General features: G+C 37.6%; 1 protein-coding gene across 3 annotated transcripts; it reads left to right on the plus strand.

Annotated features, from left to right (window-relative positions):
• The first annotated feature begins 2,000 nt into the window (after nucleotides 1-2,000).
• LOC139975589 (uncharacterized) lies at nucleotides 2,001-16,475 on the plus strand. Of its 3 annotated transcripts, none has more exons than XM_071983614.1 (10): nucleotides 2,001-2,152; nucleotides 3,419-3,483; nucleotides 5,129-5,200; nucleotides 5,968-6,053; nucleotides 6,517-6,607; nucleotides 7,863-7,923; nucleotides 8,645-8,743; nucleotides 12,920-13,088; nucleotides 13,820-13,901; nucleotides 14,584-16,475. In XM_071983614.1, the coding sequence occupies exons 2-10, from the start codon at nucleotides 3,457-3,459 to the stop codon at nucleotides 14,701-14,703; spliced, it is 807 nt and encodes a 268-aa protein (XP_071839715.1). In that variant the 5' UTR covers nucleotides 2,001-2,152; nucleotides 3,419-3,456; the 3' UTR covers nucleotides 14,704-16,475. The 3 variants fall into 3 exon arrangements, with proteins under 3 accessions (XP_071839715.1, XP_071839717.1, XP_071839716.1); XM_071983615.1 differs by lacking the exon at nucleotides 2,001-2,152 and adding an exon at nucleotides 2,183-2,259; XM_071983616.1 differs by lacking the exon at nucleotides 12,920-13,088.
• Nucleotides 16,476-17,004: the final 529 nt, after the last annotated feature.

Consider the following 17,004-nt stretch of genomic DNA (forward strand, 5'->3'; position numbering starts at 1 on the left):
AAACCCTTCCCTCCCCTTCTCACAAAAATTTGTCATAATGTATGACAACAATTAAAATATCCATCAATGAATAATACTAATGACTTACAAAGAGTTAATGTCTAAACTGGTCAATGGCTCAGTGCCTTGCCAGTGTGAGAATAATCAGCATTTATTGTTAAGATGCTTAAGCGACTACAAATGTGGGAGAAACCCGCAAGGGCTTATGGATTACAACTTACATGTCAGGTGGCTTCCAATTCAACATTTCAACTCAAATTTGGAATCTTTTCAATTTAGAAAGTGATTTCAGATTGGAAAACTGTAGACTGCCCTTGGATGAAAAACCTACCTCAGTATGACCCGGCTGGGTATCAAACCCGGAACCTCACAATTGTTAAGCCTCATTGCTTCATATGCCACCCAAACTGCCTTTTTCCACTCGGCCACAGCACCAGTGTGTATGCTACTTGCTGTTTTCAGCATTGAATATCTACCAACTATGACATGAAGCCTTGAAAAACTGGACGTTGCAATATTGATGTCCCTTCTTCATGGTTACATTGCAGATATAACAGGACTTGGTTTAAGAGTGGCTCAAGTTGTTTAGCACTTTTTGTGTCCAAGCTCTATCTTGGATGACTTCTGAAGAGTAGTCCTTTAATACTTAGTGATTCTGTTGGAAAATTTACACACACATAGAAAAGTTCATTTGATGTAATGATTTATCAAAATGTTTGTAATAATTTGGTTCAAAGTGAAAATTTAAAATTATGGGGAAAAAACCCCAGCTGTCACACAATACACACAGTTGCTGCTGCATAGAATAGAAGAATGAATATTCATGAAGTCAAATGTGAATACCCTCATTCAAGATGGATCTCCAAAGCTGATGCAAGCTAGATGACAAAAGGAAGAAAGAAAAAAAAATTACAATGGGACTTTGCTGCAGTACAGTTGTGATGGTATCTTCTGTTGAATCACCAGCCTATAAGAACAAACATGGCTGCTATTATCATCATGATCATTGTCCTATTTATGTATCTCTCAAAAAGTTGAGCCAACCTATGCAAAGATCTGTAGAAGGCTCCAAGTATCTGACAAAACTAGCGTATACATTAATGAGGCACATATGTCCTGGTACGATACCAACCAATAGTGGACATAAATTCTTTCTTTCTAAATTCATCAATTCTTTCTTTCTTCTCTCCATCCCTTGTCTACTAATCCCCTTACATCTATCTCTTTGTGTTCACCATGCTCATTAAACTGTCTGTATTCTGTGCGTGTTTTTGTTCCTTCTGTAGCTGTTACTTAGCCTCTGAAGAAGATCCTGCTAGGATCGAAACGTCAGGCCAACTTACTTACTTTTACACATTCGTGTACATAAATTGGCAGAAATCTTTAATTAAGAGTTAGCTTCCTGCTATAACCATGATTCATCAGTATAATTATTGGTAAAACTTCGAATGACAATCAGTATTACTGGCGCTTACCCCAACCTCCAGACTAAATACACCGACTGCATCCCTTTAAATTGAACAAAGGGTGCAGCCCCTCACATTTGAGAAATTTTGATAAGATTATAAAGGTTCACGCTAAGTTGCATAATGCTATTACTATATTTTGGAACTTTTATAGTGAAGACTTCTCCTCAATCATCGACAATTCTCTGTTTCCTGTGAATATTTGTCGATGCTAGAAAAGGTCGTGATCCCCACTTCAGTCGCATACCAGGACACTACGATACGTATATATTCGCAGGCAAAAGCTGGTGCGGTTTCACGTGCCTTCCTTACTATAAATAGAGTATATAGATAAAAGTACAACTTTATTCAGCTGTTTGGTGTAACTGCTACGAGCCCTCGATATTTGATTGGTGAAATGGATGATTATTAATATTCAATACCTTGACACCTATTATCATTGGTTAATTATGACGAGCCTCCACAGTACATCCTGACAGGATTTGCATAGGGTTTCGTTAGATTTATTTTCCCGTAGCTACAGTAGCCATATATACATAATACACAACTGTGATGTGAACGATGTATACACAATACATTTTTATCGTAATACTAGTTCAGTAAGTACTGCGGACCATTTCAAACCTGTTGTTTTGTCTGGACAAACTTGGCATCAACAAGAAATTTGCAAGAGGTGTCAGTAAATAGTAAGTTCGTTACAGATTATCTGTCGCTTAGCAAGATTAGTTCTACTTAGGTTCCTTGTTATAGGCGGATACTGTACAACTGTTGAATCTCACCACGTCTGGATCTGGTAAGTGGTAGGTTGCACAGACTTAGCGCCATTAGACAGGAATCAATCCGTTAAGGTGACCATATTTGCCTGACTGGAGGGACATTTATTGCGTAACTGATATTGGGGAGGGGTCTAAAGGGGAAAAATTTCCAAGTGCATAAGGTGCTTAGATGTAAAATGGTGATACTTAGAAGCACTTTTTCAATTAGATGAAATGTACTTTACGAAAGAGCGCTAGGCCTAGGCTAGATCGATCTAGCATTTTAGTTTTTACACTGGCCCACCTGAAATACTGGTTAGTTCCGTTCTGCGACTGCACACTTGACTAAATTTTGTTTTTACAATTATTTTACTAATAATATGGGATATTTCCGAAATTCCTGAACATTTTGAAGAATCGGGGACATTTTCGGGGACACATGTTCATCGGGGACAGCACACTGTAATCGGGGACTGTCCCCGAAAATCAGGGACGTCTGGTCACTAAAGCAATGGAAGAAAAGTTAACTTTCCGTTGCTTGCAAGTGACGTTTTGTTCATGTCGCTACAATCTGCGGACAGAGGAGTAATGAAACGTGATACCTTGTTATCTTTAGCTGGACCTGAGATGTCCATCTCTGTATCGTTTATACACTGTGCTGTGGGTATTGACCGTAGCTGTATGTACTGACTGTACTATAGTGTCCAATTACCGATGGTAGCAAGCTGTGTGTGTGTATTTCCTGGGATCGATGGTGGTGTCTAACACTTCTGTTACACCTCATTCGAAACTAGGTCAGATTACCGGCATTAGACGTTTCTTTTTGCGCGAGTCTTCACATCCATTAAATGGTGCATAGTATTATCCTGAAACAGTGCACTTCTTTGCAAAAGGGTTGATTATTTCATTTCTGTGTTATTTTTTCAATAAGAAGTTATTTTCAACCTTTCTAGGACGAAATGCCTGTTGCCCCCTCCTAGTCTCCTACTACTAGTACTGATATTACAAGTTTGATTTTAGAATGTATATAAAGCTGATTTGACACTGATCGGCAATAAGCTAGAACTGGGACAGATTTTGCATTCCCTGCAGTTTAGACTAATCAACAACTTTTTCAATAAAAATACAAAGTATCAAACAATGAAATTACTAAACTGTGTATTCTGATTGTTCTTTAATTCTCTTCTTCATCCATAGTTGTATTTTGTATACTGCAGCAGCAATCAAACCACATAATGAAGGCCAACACAATCATCGCCAAGGTAATGTACATGGTTTTGAATACTCATTTACCTTCGGGTAATTCATTTTGGCAGTTCAAGTATGATCATTTATGGGCAATGATGATCAGATCAACTTAAGTCAATAATAATTAATTGAAAGTAATTTGTATTATGATTTAAGCAGACAGGTACTTTACTGTACAGCTCTACTTGCACATGTACTAAACAAGGGGGGGGGGGGATGGGGGAGGAAAGTAAAACAATGCAGTCAAGACATACAGGTAAAAGGAACCAACAAATTTCTATATAATTAAATGCTATTAAGTTATGTCAATTATAAAGTCACAACTATACAGTGTAACATTATTTTTGTATTTATTTATTTTATTTTTTCTTAGGAAAGATATTTAGGATCATAGTGGGTGGAACAGATGGTCTGGGTACAGTATGTTATATTTTTGGCCTGACAGGTTTGAAGTTCAAACTGTATATATATATATACTGCAGTAATGTATAGTTACTGTACAGGTATATATTATAAAAATCCTGACATTTATTGGGAGACCCTGAAAACGTTAAGAAAAAATATACTAATGCATGTTACATGTTGACATGTTTATCCATATAGCAGCTAGGAGATGAACAAAGAAAGTTGCCAAGTAAACGGCGGGCAACGCATCATTGCTGAAAGGTAGTTAGTTGTGATTGGTACAAGTCATATGTGTCAGTTTGAATATATGTCATATTATGTTTGAATAATTAGACAATTACATTACCTTGCCCAGAAGCAGCGATTTAGCCAGCCCATATTTGTGAGACATATTGTAGCCTAAACATCAAAGAATGTCGCCTAAACATAATAGAATGTCGCAGAAAGAAAATCTGATGAGGGGCTTCTACGCAGGTGTTTATTTCGAGGTAATGACTTGGTTCAGTTTTACTAAGAATTAATCGTTCCAATCAATCACTTTCTCAACTCTAAACACAATTTTGTGGCTTCTGATACTGATTCCGAGCACCACTCACAGAGAAGAGCGAACCAGATTTACGTTGCACTATTGTTAACTGATTGAAAGCATTTTCAGTCCAAAGACCCCTCCCCCCTGGAGGTCAATCATTCAGAATGACACATCGGAGTATCGTCCTGGCTAAATCACTGCCCAGAAGTGTCTCCCAGAGGTTCCTTAAAAGAATTCCCAGTGGTTTTAGACACGTTAGCTTGTCAAGTTTCGTGAACTAGAAAGGACTGGTATGACAGCACCCTCTGTGTAGATTTAGTGCGTGGCCGGGGATCTGCGGAGACTAACACTTTGTAATAGGGTTGATGTCATTAGGAGAACCACATCAGTAGTATCAGGGAAGAGTGCAGGAACTGATAGGACACTGTTCTTAGTGTCACGTTAAGATACAGTTTGTAAATCTAGACTGTGCTGTTAATGCACTGTTTCTGAAACCTCACACTCACAGTCCTGTGTTTACAACTGGACGGTAACACAAGAGTAGAATTTTCTGAACTCAGCCTCTTTGACGTTTGCTGTTATGATATAGTTATTAAGAAGCAATGAGTTAATCTAAGAGGTTTTCTTGACAACAGATGCAAGATCTTCTCTTAGATTTAATACCATCAGATCTTGTAAAATGTCATTAAATTTAACTTGTTTTTTATTTGTTTCTTCCACTGCAGCTTATTTTGGCTATACTCTCCATACTCAGTCTTCTAGTATGTGAGATTCTTTCTGATTCCGTCCTGTCTCGGGTAATTACAACCATTTTGACGTTTGTAGCGCCAATGGAACAAAGACAAGAGTGTAGCCACATTTGTCATGATGTTTTTAGATGTTGTTATGTTGTCATGATGTTGTTAAACTCACAATTAAGATCCTCATCACAGTATTTTTTTAGAAGAAGACAGACACCTGTGTAACTTTGTTTCATGAAGCTGCACGGATAAAGCAACGCATCATCTTCCTAATAGATAGTGAGATTCTAATACATGATTGTGTGCACGAAATGGGTCTTTCCAGCCACAGTCAATCTTTTTGACCTGATCCTCAGGCCCCAGAGTGTGTACTGTAGTTGTGTTTAAACCCTCCCTTGAAACTGGAAATATATTACATTTTATATTACATCACAGTATATAGGTCCTTATCCAAAGGATCTATGTAAATATGTTGAAATATTTCTACCACAAGAAACCCCTTAAGCATATATATATGATCCCCTCAAAGAATAAAAATTGTATAGTTTGTCATTCTGTCCTGCTAGCCTTACTGCTTTTGGAACCCTTGTAAGCCGTCGAAAATTGCCACTTCTTCGCTGGGTCTGACCTGGGTCACCTGGCTGTCAACACCTGTGATCATGAAGTAATATTTCATGGAAGTTTCTGGTTAATATTCATATCCTAGTGCTATGTATGTGTCTGTGAATGCGTATAGGCCTATATACAGATATATACATACATATAGTTGGAGTTTTATGCTTCTACTATGTGCCATTCATTTCTTATTGCATTTATTGTTACAGGAAGAACTGGCAGCTTGTATTTACTGGAATGATTTTGATATTGATCGTTGCATTGCCGGGTATTATAAGTGTGAAAGTTCAGGAAGGTATGTACATTTATCGTGTCAAGCACTTTAGATTATGCTTGTGTATGATCTAGCAAAGATAACAGATATACAGGAACTGCAAAGATGGGGAGGTGGTAACACGAGGATGTCCCCGGCACCCCCGCCTTACCTCCTTTGTGACCCCTTTCATTACTTACAAGTACCCTTTTTAGTTTGAGGGCATGTATGTGCCCAAACTAGAAGTGTATTAGCGCCTGCCCTGCCCCTCCCCCCCCCCCCCACACATAGAGGGTTTACTCTCTGGCTCTGCAGATATAAACCTTTGCTTAAAGCAAGCTTGGTCACAGGCAAGTATCACAAGAGTATTAGTCTGATATACAGTTTCGTTCATGCATAACAGAGGAATAAAACAGACAAAAACATCTTTGTATTTCAAAGTGAAAATGTACATATTCACTGGTTTTATTGGGTATTTTTTTCCTTTGTATAATTCTTTTAATAGTGGTTGCTGCCCGTGTCAACAAGGATCTTTCATGACATGGTTCAATAAATGTAGCCAGTGTCTTCCATTCAGAGACTGCCTTGGAAATGAGGTGAGTTCAAACCTATCAGAGATACAAAACAGTCCGAATTCTGTATTCATATAACCTTGTACATTGGGGCAAACATGGGCCTGATATTTATTTCCGGCACGTCAAGAGAAGCTCTTCACTTTTGGTTGCTATGGGAGGCTGTTATTCAAAGCAACTGAAAAGTAGAAATTCAAACAAACTCAAAAATCTTAGAGTGCATCAGAGCAATTGTAGCAAAATCTGAGAGGTTCAATGTGGAGGCAGTTGATGATTTGTTCTGGGATATGACCCAGCTGGTTAGACTCTGTGTCACTAGTAGGATTATGGGCAGGGAGGACTGGGGGTGGGATGGCTTCAGGCAGGTTGAATAGGACTCCTGTGTTCCTCATTCCATTCAGCAGTGCACTACTGGTCTGCATGAATCATCCTCTATTGTATGAAAGTTAATATACACCCTTGTTGCAAGGGCTTTAGGAACTGTTATGTCACTTTTCTTTAATTTCATTATGGTGCCTTAAAGGCATTGAAGACTTGCGCACAAAGAAACGTCTCATGCCGGTAATCTGACCTAGTTTCAAGTAAGGTGTAACAGAAGTGTTAGACACCACCAACAATTCCAGAAAATACACACACAGCTTGTTACCATCAGTAATTAGACACTAGTGCACAGTGAATACATATGCAGATACAGTCAATACCCACAACACAGTGAACAAAGCAGTGATGGACATTTCAGGTCTAGATACAGTAAAAGGTAACAAGGTATCACGTTTCATTACTGTCTGCATTTTGTAGAGACACCAAAAAACTTCACTAGCAAGCAACGGAAAGTTAACTTTTTCAGACGGCGGCACGCCGTTTGGAGCGAGTCTTCAATGCCTTTAAACGTCATCAGTCCTGCCCACAACTGAGTAGGCTAGATATGCTATAGACAGCCAAATAATGGTCACTCATGTTCAAACTTCCACAAGTATTTGATCTTAATATCAATCTTAGAGCATTATATTGTTTAATTGATACCTCCATATCTGGAAATGAGTTTGTGGGTCAGAATCTGTAGGAATATCTCAGGTTTTTGTAGTAGGCTATTAGAGAGTTTGAAATCAACACACTTTACTGTAAATTGTAAAATGTAGACTTGCAATAGGTCTACATCCTTCTGCAAGGAATTTACTTGGCTTCTTTATTGTGAAATGGGGAGAGGGGGGGGGGGGTTAATGTAAGAAAATGTACTGTTGCTGATATGGGGACTTTGATTTCTTCCCTTATCTTACAGATTCTTTTTGAAGGAAATTATAGGAATGACAGAGTTTGTGGAGACCTCCGTTCAACCACAGGTAAGAAAGTGACTGATGTTTGTATGTAAGATGATATCTTCTTCAGCATTCTCTTACCTAAACCTGTCAATTGTTTTAAGAACTTGTAAGTTGCCAGACACACCTCAGCATTTAGTAGCAATTGCTGACATTTTGTATGATCTACCATCATGCCCCATGATAGGATAATAGGCCTACACCAGCTGCTAAGTCATAGAGAGTGTGTGCTAGTTATTGTATGGTTTAAGACTCAGGTGTGACTACAGTAGTTTATCGCAATATAATATGCCCTGCAGTTTATAGCACAAATTCCTGGATAATATAAGATCTTATGTGGTTTTTTGATACTTTGCAGTTTTTAATTTAGCTTACATAACAGTCTATAAGAAGAAGAAGAAGACTTCAATACTGTAAAACTTGTTATGAAGCACTAACCTACATTTTTTTAAATATATATGTTTTAAACCACAATTATTCATACAGCTATATCACATTATTTACAACGTTGCTGCTATAGCTATTTAATCTTATTAAGTTTAATACACCAAATGTATTTTCATTTAACCTACCTGGTCCATCTGCGCGGTCAGCCCTTGTATATGTATTTGTAGTCTGTTCATCTGTTTTTTGGTGGCAGTGAAAGGTCATTTGAGTTCACCAGAGATCCCCACATTAAAACCACGTAAGAAAACAATTTACTATGTTTAAGTTAATTACTTAATATTTATACTTAACTCTACAGTTTCCACGCCAACAGAAACCACAGTTTCGTTATCTTCCTCATCAAGTCCTGACCTAGCTATTGACCTGACTACAGAAGGTTCCATATACTCAATAATAGGTGAGGTTAAATTGCAGCTATCTGGTCATAACAGTCCTGCCAGTACATGCTGTACACATTTTGAAGGATTTGACTTTGTCGTTGTGCAGATGACATGCCTTTGTCCAAACGGGAAATTTTGTTGTCCAAAACTGGTGCAAAATTATAATGATCAATATACATGTTAGGGATGGAGATGTTTAGGTTGGTGAATAGAACACTAGCTTTGGAAGTGATACCAATTTATCATTTTACCTTAGTGGCGGTAATTATTTGCATTGGAACACAAAGTTTGTGTGAACAACCAGTTGTCTGGCATTGCCAGTCACTGAGTAGCACGTTACTTGTACTGAGATAGTTACAAATGACAGCCAACTGATGAATTTTTATGTCACCCAGACACTTTTCTTTTTGCCAAATAAGGCGTGTAAAATCATTTAAAAAAGTAGAAAAATTGGAACCATTTTGCTGAAGCTCACATTTTGAACAAAACCTGAGACCAGTCATGCTTAAACTCACATCAGTGGCTTTCAAATTAGGACAGCATTGATATATTTAAGCGGTACAACATCATCAAATATTGCTTTGTCAGGCAATATGAAAATATCGTATGCAGGCTTGGATAACCTCCCATTCTCCCGGTCTACCCCCCCCCCCCCCCCACATTGCCCATTCTCCATAATTCAGATGTAAAGTAAATCAAGTTAGTAGATTACTTACCCAAAGAAATGGCTCTCCATAAATTAGGAGGTATAGGCTAAGTTTTGTAATTATGTATGCAGTCAAGATTGGGATCTGTTTGAAGGATTTGAAATTTGTGTTGATAGTTAGTTTGAGTTTCTTCAGATAAGGGCTTCAGATACTACAAGTTTGCCTGAATCAGTTCTGTAGAGAAAGAGGAAATAAGTTGGGAGCTGGTGTGAGGCACTGTATGCTATTCTTACAATTTGAGTGCAATGAGGATCTCTGCTCAGCAAATCTGAAACCACCTGTATTATTTTCTCATTTTAAGCTTTATCAGTATTTCAAGTGGCATTTGGTCGCATATTTTTGCAAAGAGTAAGTTGTTCTTTTAATTATTTCATATTCAGTGCGGTTGCCATTCCATTGACCTCTCACTTTGGCTGAGGTCAGTTTCTGACATTGCATGTGTTTGTCTTTTCATATTGGTGTCATCCATAGCCATGATCTGCCTCATTGTTGAAGAAGTCTGTTTGCAAATTGCAAATATACAACTGCAAATTAACAACTATAAATTTACAACTACAAATGTCTTCCTCACTTGAGACTTAAATCCAACACACTTGTAAAGTGGTTAACATGAACCCCTTCTGTTAACCCAATCCAACCCCTCTCCCATCCCTCACCAGTCCACCTATGGCTACCTGTTGCAAACGAATATGATGAACTTAAGAAGCTGTCACAATTAATGGCTGTATCCATCAACCCTCCCCTTCCCATATACAAGTAGCTGTCTTTGCACCAGGTTTTTGTTTGGTTTACATTTTAACCCACACGTCTTGTTGACCTTGATGGATGGCTTGTATTATTATTGTTTGATACTACCACTATACACACAATAGTCTATTTGATCACATGATTGACGGTTATTTTCATAATGGTGTGGTTGCACATTCATCTGTCTCTGTTATCAAACACTCAGGGTCTTAAATGTCTTGCCAATCCTGCAGAATGCATCCGTACCTTAGTTACTTGTTTCTTCAGCCATATATTTAACATTGGAACAGGGCTTGTTGAAAGCAACAAATTTATTTACCCTAGCATGTGGGTTAAAACAGAGGTTGCTGAAAGTAACAAAATTATTTTAATCCTAGCATGTGGCCAGGCTGTTTGGTAATTGCTTGCTACCTCTCCCTATGATAAATACATTATATTGATATATCTTGGTTCTCATCCCAGTAGAGGCTGGAAGGTTTTCAGTTTCACTTTTGTAGATTGTTCAACTCATTGCCCTTCCAAATATATGTAGATACATTTTTTGGATTCAAAAATGATTTGTAGTCTGGAAAGCATCATGATTGATCTCTAGAGGATGAAAGCAAAAAATGTCAAAGAAACGACTATAGCATTGTTTGATACAGATGGCGAGGCCCACAGTGGAATAACTACCGTCCTTTACTGGTTTTCGAACCTCTGGACATGTAATCAGTGTCCTAAGCTATGTTTCGATCAACATTATCCATAAGTTGACATCGCTGCAACCTTTGTGTGCTAAGTTATTAGAGATCAAGGTTTTGTTTGGTTGTGTTAAAATTCTTCTTAATAAGCATAAGCGTACGGGACCATTTCAGTTTGGGGGGGCAGAACTTTTTGTGCCCGAAAGTTCCCATGACACTATCTAAGCGGAGCGCCACCATCGGTTGGCGCGTAGCGTACAAGAAAATTTTTGGCAAACAATGCCTCTCAGATTGCTGGAAGCGGCACTTCTGAGGCCTTGCAAGTTGCATCTAAACATCTTTATTTTATAATCTCACGTTTTAGAAATTTACACTTCCCCAAAAATTTGGTAAATTAGAAGAAGAAAATATGGTAACATCACTTTGAAGGGGAAAAATGGGACAGTATAATTTTTAAGCTCCTATTTAGTTACCTTATTTATTATTTTAACACAGTACTCAGCTACCTCTAGAAAAACATACATTCTTCAACGACACGTAGGCCGAATAATGTCGCTGTGTCGGGTGAGACTGCAATTTGTCTCACAAAAAAGTATAAAATATAACAAAGAATATGATAAACCTGTACTTCTAGGCTTGTAGGCATTCCCCCCCCCCCCCACCATCCATGAAAAAGAAAATGTTTCTTATATACACTCATGTTGGGGATGTCCAGGTCAAGGGCGGCGGGAGCTCTTTTAATCTGGGGAGGGGGGCTACCGACATCAATGGGAACTTTGCAGAAATTCGATTGGACTAATGCAGCCTTATTTTTAGTACCCTTTATAACTCTTATTGTATTATCTTATTTGTGTATACACATCACTCCATCAACCCCCCCCCCCCCCCAAGGAAAATATGCATACTAGCACTGCAATATCCAATGCGCAAATTGGGAAACAAGGAACAAGTTTTCTATTGAGACAAAATGAGGTGAAACCATGCTAGTTGCTAATGTAGGAATCTTCCGAATTTTTTTTCCGAGTTTTTTTCTTGTTAATATCTTAACAAATTTTTTTCCATTTGAAATAGCTTTGAGTTTGACCCACAGAAATTCATTATAAGTCACGGGCTTAGTCAGGATTTGCAAAGTTGTATGCACGACTATCTGAGCGGAGCGCCACCATCGGTTGGCGCGGAGCGTACTATAAAATTTTTGGTTTTACAAACCCCCTCAGATGGCCAGAAACGGCCCTTCCCGAGTGTTCATTCTGGTTCCCTGGCCTCTTGCTAACTTCAGGCACCTCAGTTTTTATGTAGAAAAATGGCATATTTTTAACCTAAGGAAAAGTGGGGGCATGTTCCCCCTGTGCCCCCCCCCCGGTTCCGCCGCCCTTGGTCCAGGTATACAATTGACTAGTTAGAAAAAAAATGATCGTGCAAAAAGCGTGGTAGCCCAGATGAACTGCGCTTACGGTGGTGTTACACGGAAATATTCGGGCATCATGATGCTAAATAAAGAAAATCATGGAATTGTCGGGCAAAAATTGGAAAAAGGTTCGGGCAAGGTACTGCATATTTATGTATATATATATATATATATATATATATATATACATATATATATATTTCCAGAGGACAAGAAATTTGGGCAAAAGTCCTGAAAAATTCGGGCAGCCTAAGAGGAGAAAAAATATATATATATATATTTTTTTTTTCTCCTCTTAGGCTGCCCGAATTTTTCAGGACTTTTGCCCGAATTTCTTGTCCTCTGGAAATTTGGGGGGGCAGTCTGCCCCCCCCCCCCGCCTCGTACGCCTATATTAATAAGTACAGTTAGGATGAATCTGTGAGTTCTGTAAAAAAAGACAACTCTTGCTCATATCAGACACCTGGTCCTCAACAGGTTCTCAGAAGGACCAACAGTTGATTTGTGATATTTTTGGCAATAATATTGTGTGTGTGCATCGAACTACATAACGATTTTAGGAGAGTGCTTCTCCCTTGTAAATATTCCTTACAAGCAAGGAACCATAGTGCCCTTAGGATCTTGTTAAGATATATATTCTCTTGTTGACAGATGAGGGTAACCCATGGTTAAATTTTGATATAGTCACCGCCTTATCATTGGTTACCATGATATCCATATCTTGTGTTATTGGCTGCATGGTTTGGATGACATACAAATGGAAATGCAAGACACAGGGACCTTGCACATGTCAGTGTGAGGCATGCCAAGGCTGTATGGGGTAAGTTTTCTCCAATCTTGTGAATTTTATGGATAAAGTTGAGTGAGATGATCACTTCCCCTTACTCTGGGTGCAAAAGATTCCTAGTAAAATAATGAAAATTCAAAAGAGGCAAATTGAGGGAGTGATTTTCTGGACTACAATAGTTATGGAAGTTTCATTTCTTAACATTATGGGAAATGTAATGGAACGTTTAGAATAGATTATACTGTATCCATCACAACATCATATAAGTCACTTTATAAATGTATGAGTGTTTGTTTTTCTTTCTGGAGGTTTAAAATATTGAATCCTAAAGTCGTCTGTCTGATAGATCAGTAATTTTGATTGTGGGATGCCTTGTTGGGTCGCTGTCAGTTAATTGGAAGCACTCAGATCTGTGTAAACTTACATTCTGTGCAAGAAATCTGCCAGAGTATGATATGACTTTTATATATATATATATATATATATATATATATATATATATATATATATATATATATATATATATATATATAAAGATATAATCTTTTGAGCATCCCGCATGCAGGAAGCTTCAAGAGGAGGTTAACATTGAATGTGATTTGATGAGACGATAGGTGTCAACCAATACAGTTTCATGATGGGAGTTACAGAAGGACTTAAATTGCACCATGTATTATTTACTCATCTTCACTTCATTGGGGATCTTGTGCTAAAATATGGTAGAATATCGTATATAATTTGATTCATTTTCTGTTTCCTATCAGGGCTTCCTCCACACACGAATCTGCTCATTCACTGGATAGCATCACGAGCGAAAATCCTGATCCTCCCACCACAGACACTAAGGTGAGTGTATTACATTGTTTTCTGTGTCAGTCAATTTAAAAACCAAAATGTGCTATTGAAAGTCATTCTAACGAATCTTTGAAGGTCGTGTGGGATTTAGCTTAACCCTGTTTGTTGTATAATATTCAATTTCAATGGCAGAGTCAACTGGGGCATTGCATTCCTCCGGAGTTTTTAAGTCACTCTCTTTCTTTCTGTAGATTACGGTAACGATAGCGATCGAAGAAAGCGAGACTTGGTCATTTGTACTCTATCGTACTTGTACTTATGTACCCTTCTATTTAAATACTTGTCCTGAAAATGCCTTCGAATTCAGGTGCTTGTACACTATAAATCTTTCCTAGTGTATCATGCTTCCAAACTGGTCTCACACCTGGATTACAATCTCTATCTGATCAACATCATGTTTACACTAAGATTGATCTTGGATAGGATCTCCTTGTTTGGTCTGGATTGCAAGATCCCAAGAGAACATAATTCCACAGGCGACTGTGTAGTCCTTCAGCTTTCGTGAAACTTCAAGCCTGGAAATGTCCATATTTTGTGAAATTTTTACGTAGCGTCTAAACGAGACAAATATCCCGCTCACTCTCTCCCCTCATATCCATTGTCATCCTCAATTTACCTCTTCATTACCAATACAATGTCTGCTTTTATCTTCTCTCTCTCGCAAAAATCAAAGAGTCCTGCAGACATGGAGCTGCTTAGAAATCGGAAGAGATCAAGTGTTGCTATCCCAGTGCTCTCCCAATTCACAATGCCAACAAAACAAACAGAAGCCAACCACTATATAAAGGAATAGTAAAGGAAAAAGGGCAAGGGCATCTTGGTTAAAACAGTTATCTTAGTATCTTACATCAGGATAAGAAGATCTTTGCTATTTTCAGCAGTTATCCATTGTTTCGTGTCCAGCAGGAGCTGCAGAGCAAGCACACCAGATGGAGGAGCATAAAAGATGCATAGTTTGTCTAGAGAGGGAAGAATGACAATATATCTGTGGCTTTAGGAGAATGAACCTTACTAAGCCTTCCTTGAAAGCCTTCAACTTTCCTTACAACAGTCTTGCCAGTGTTTTTGCCAATCTTCAATTAATCATGAACAAGTCTACTTATTATTCCATTAGTCTATAAAATGAAATGCATTTGTACCTTTCATAGTGCACCTAAGTTTCCTTTCATCATCCTAGACTTGAAAGTAGTAAATCCTAAGTGTTGCTTGTTTTAAGCTTTTATTCTATGGAAAATTGAATACAAGTTTTCATTTCAATAACTTGAGCTTTGTCTTTAAACACTTTTTTTAATAATGTAACATTGTACTATATAATTCATATATCTATATTTGATTGGAAAATATTTGTCAATGTGGGAAGAAAAATATGTTTTGAAGATTTGTGTTCTTATAATGGTATGCAATATTACAGTAAATGGTTGTAGACTGTACTTATATACTGATTAGGTATATTACATTTTATCTAGTTTTATTATCATGATGTGGACCCGTATAACAAGATCAAGTGTTGGGTATTTAAGTCAGGTAAATTTATTCTTGTCTACTGGTTTTCTGGACCGGTGCGGAGTCGCAGGCCCTGGGCTACGGGAAGTCTCTGAGACAAGTATCAGAAAAATAACCACAGCTAGCAAATTAGCTACTATTGATACTAAACAGGCCATCTCTTGCTGATTCATCTAGGTATCCCAAAGGGGGGCCTGTCATTAAATTGAAAATTTTATAAAGTTACAGGACATTGTTCTGTATATTTCATAAACAAAATAAAGAGGGATAAAAATGCTTTATATAAATTTTATTGGAAAGTATTTGTAAATGTGGGGAGAAAAATATATTTTTAAAGATTTGTGTCCTAATAATGTATGCAATATTACAGTAAATTGGTTGTAGACTGTACTTATATACTGGTAGGGGTATATTACATTTTATCTAGTTTTATTATCATGGTGTGGACCTGTATAACATGATAAAGTGTTGGGTATTTAAATCGGGTAAATTTATTCTTGTCTCAGGGTTTTCTGGACCGATGCGAAGTATCAGAAAAATAACCACAGCTAGCGAATCAGCTAGTATTGATACTAACAGGCCCTGTGTCCTTTTATAGCCCATTGCTAATTCCTCTGGTATCTCCAAGGGGGGGGGGGGCTTTCATTAAATTGCTATCGGGCACACCAAACATAGGTATCTAGTATCTTTGCTGTAACTGTGTCTTAATAATAAGAAAGCTCCCACTATGGTACACATATGACTATTGCAATTATGAGCACAGTAAATATAGGGGAAAAAATCTGGAGAATCTGTGACAATTTAATGTTTATATTTGTTTGTTGGATGGAGTGGTAGGCCTTAAGACTACAGTACTAGTGTATGTCACAGCTTTCAAAATCAGTTGAAAAGAGGAGTTCATTTTCTTTTTTATATTTTAATTATCTATTTCAAGGGTCTACATGTTTTAATAGCTTTCATTTTTTTGGCCAAATATGGCAGCTGAATAATAATACAATTTTTTTGTACTTTTTCATCACATTTACAAGAAAGGCTGTAATACATATTTTGTGCATAAATCTTTCTGCTTTTTTTTTTACTTTGTAAGTACAAACAAGATATCATATCAATGTTACTCATCTGCTATATTTTAAGTAGACGTTGGCATGTAAATAAAAAAGTGCTAGTAATTTCTAAAGCTCTTCTGGTTCTCAAGTTATACCTTTATGACAAATATCCCTGGAATGCCACCTATGGGTGGTTTACACATTTTGACCTCTTGTGACCGCAAAATAAAGCTTGCATGAATTTCGTATTTAGCTTCAGCGAGTACCCTATTGTTGTTTATAGAGGTCATAGGTCATTTGAGGTCAATAGAGTCAAAGCCCATTTGCCCAATATACACTTCCCCTGAATTCAGGTAGTGGACGTCCTTTATAAATTGTGTTAATTATTAATGCTACATGTGGAATTTGGTTGCCAATTAATCTCAGTTTGCAATATAAAGCACTACACAGTGAGCCGCTTCTTGATTAATGAACATCCTCATAAGCAAACTTGCTGTCCCGGATGTGTAACTTAACCCAGGTCATTGGTAACTTGTCACTCCTAC

Source organism: Apostichopus japonicus, chromosome 11 (genome assembly GCF_037975245.1).
Source record: "Apostichopus japonicus isolate 1M-3 chromosome 11, ASM3797524v1, whole genome shotgun sequence".
Taxonomy (NCBI): domain Eukaryota; kingdom Metazoa; phylum Echinodermata; class Holothuroidea; order Aspidochirotida; family Stichopodidae; genus Apostichopus; species Apostichopus japonicus.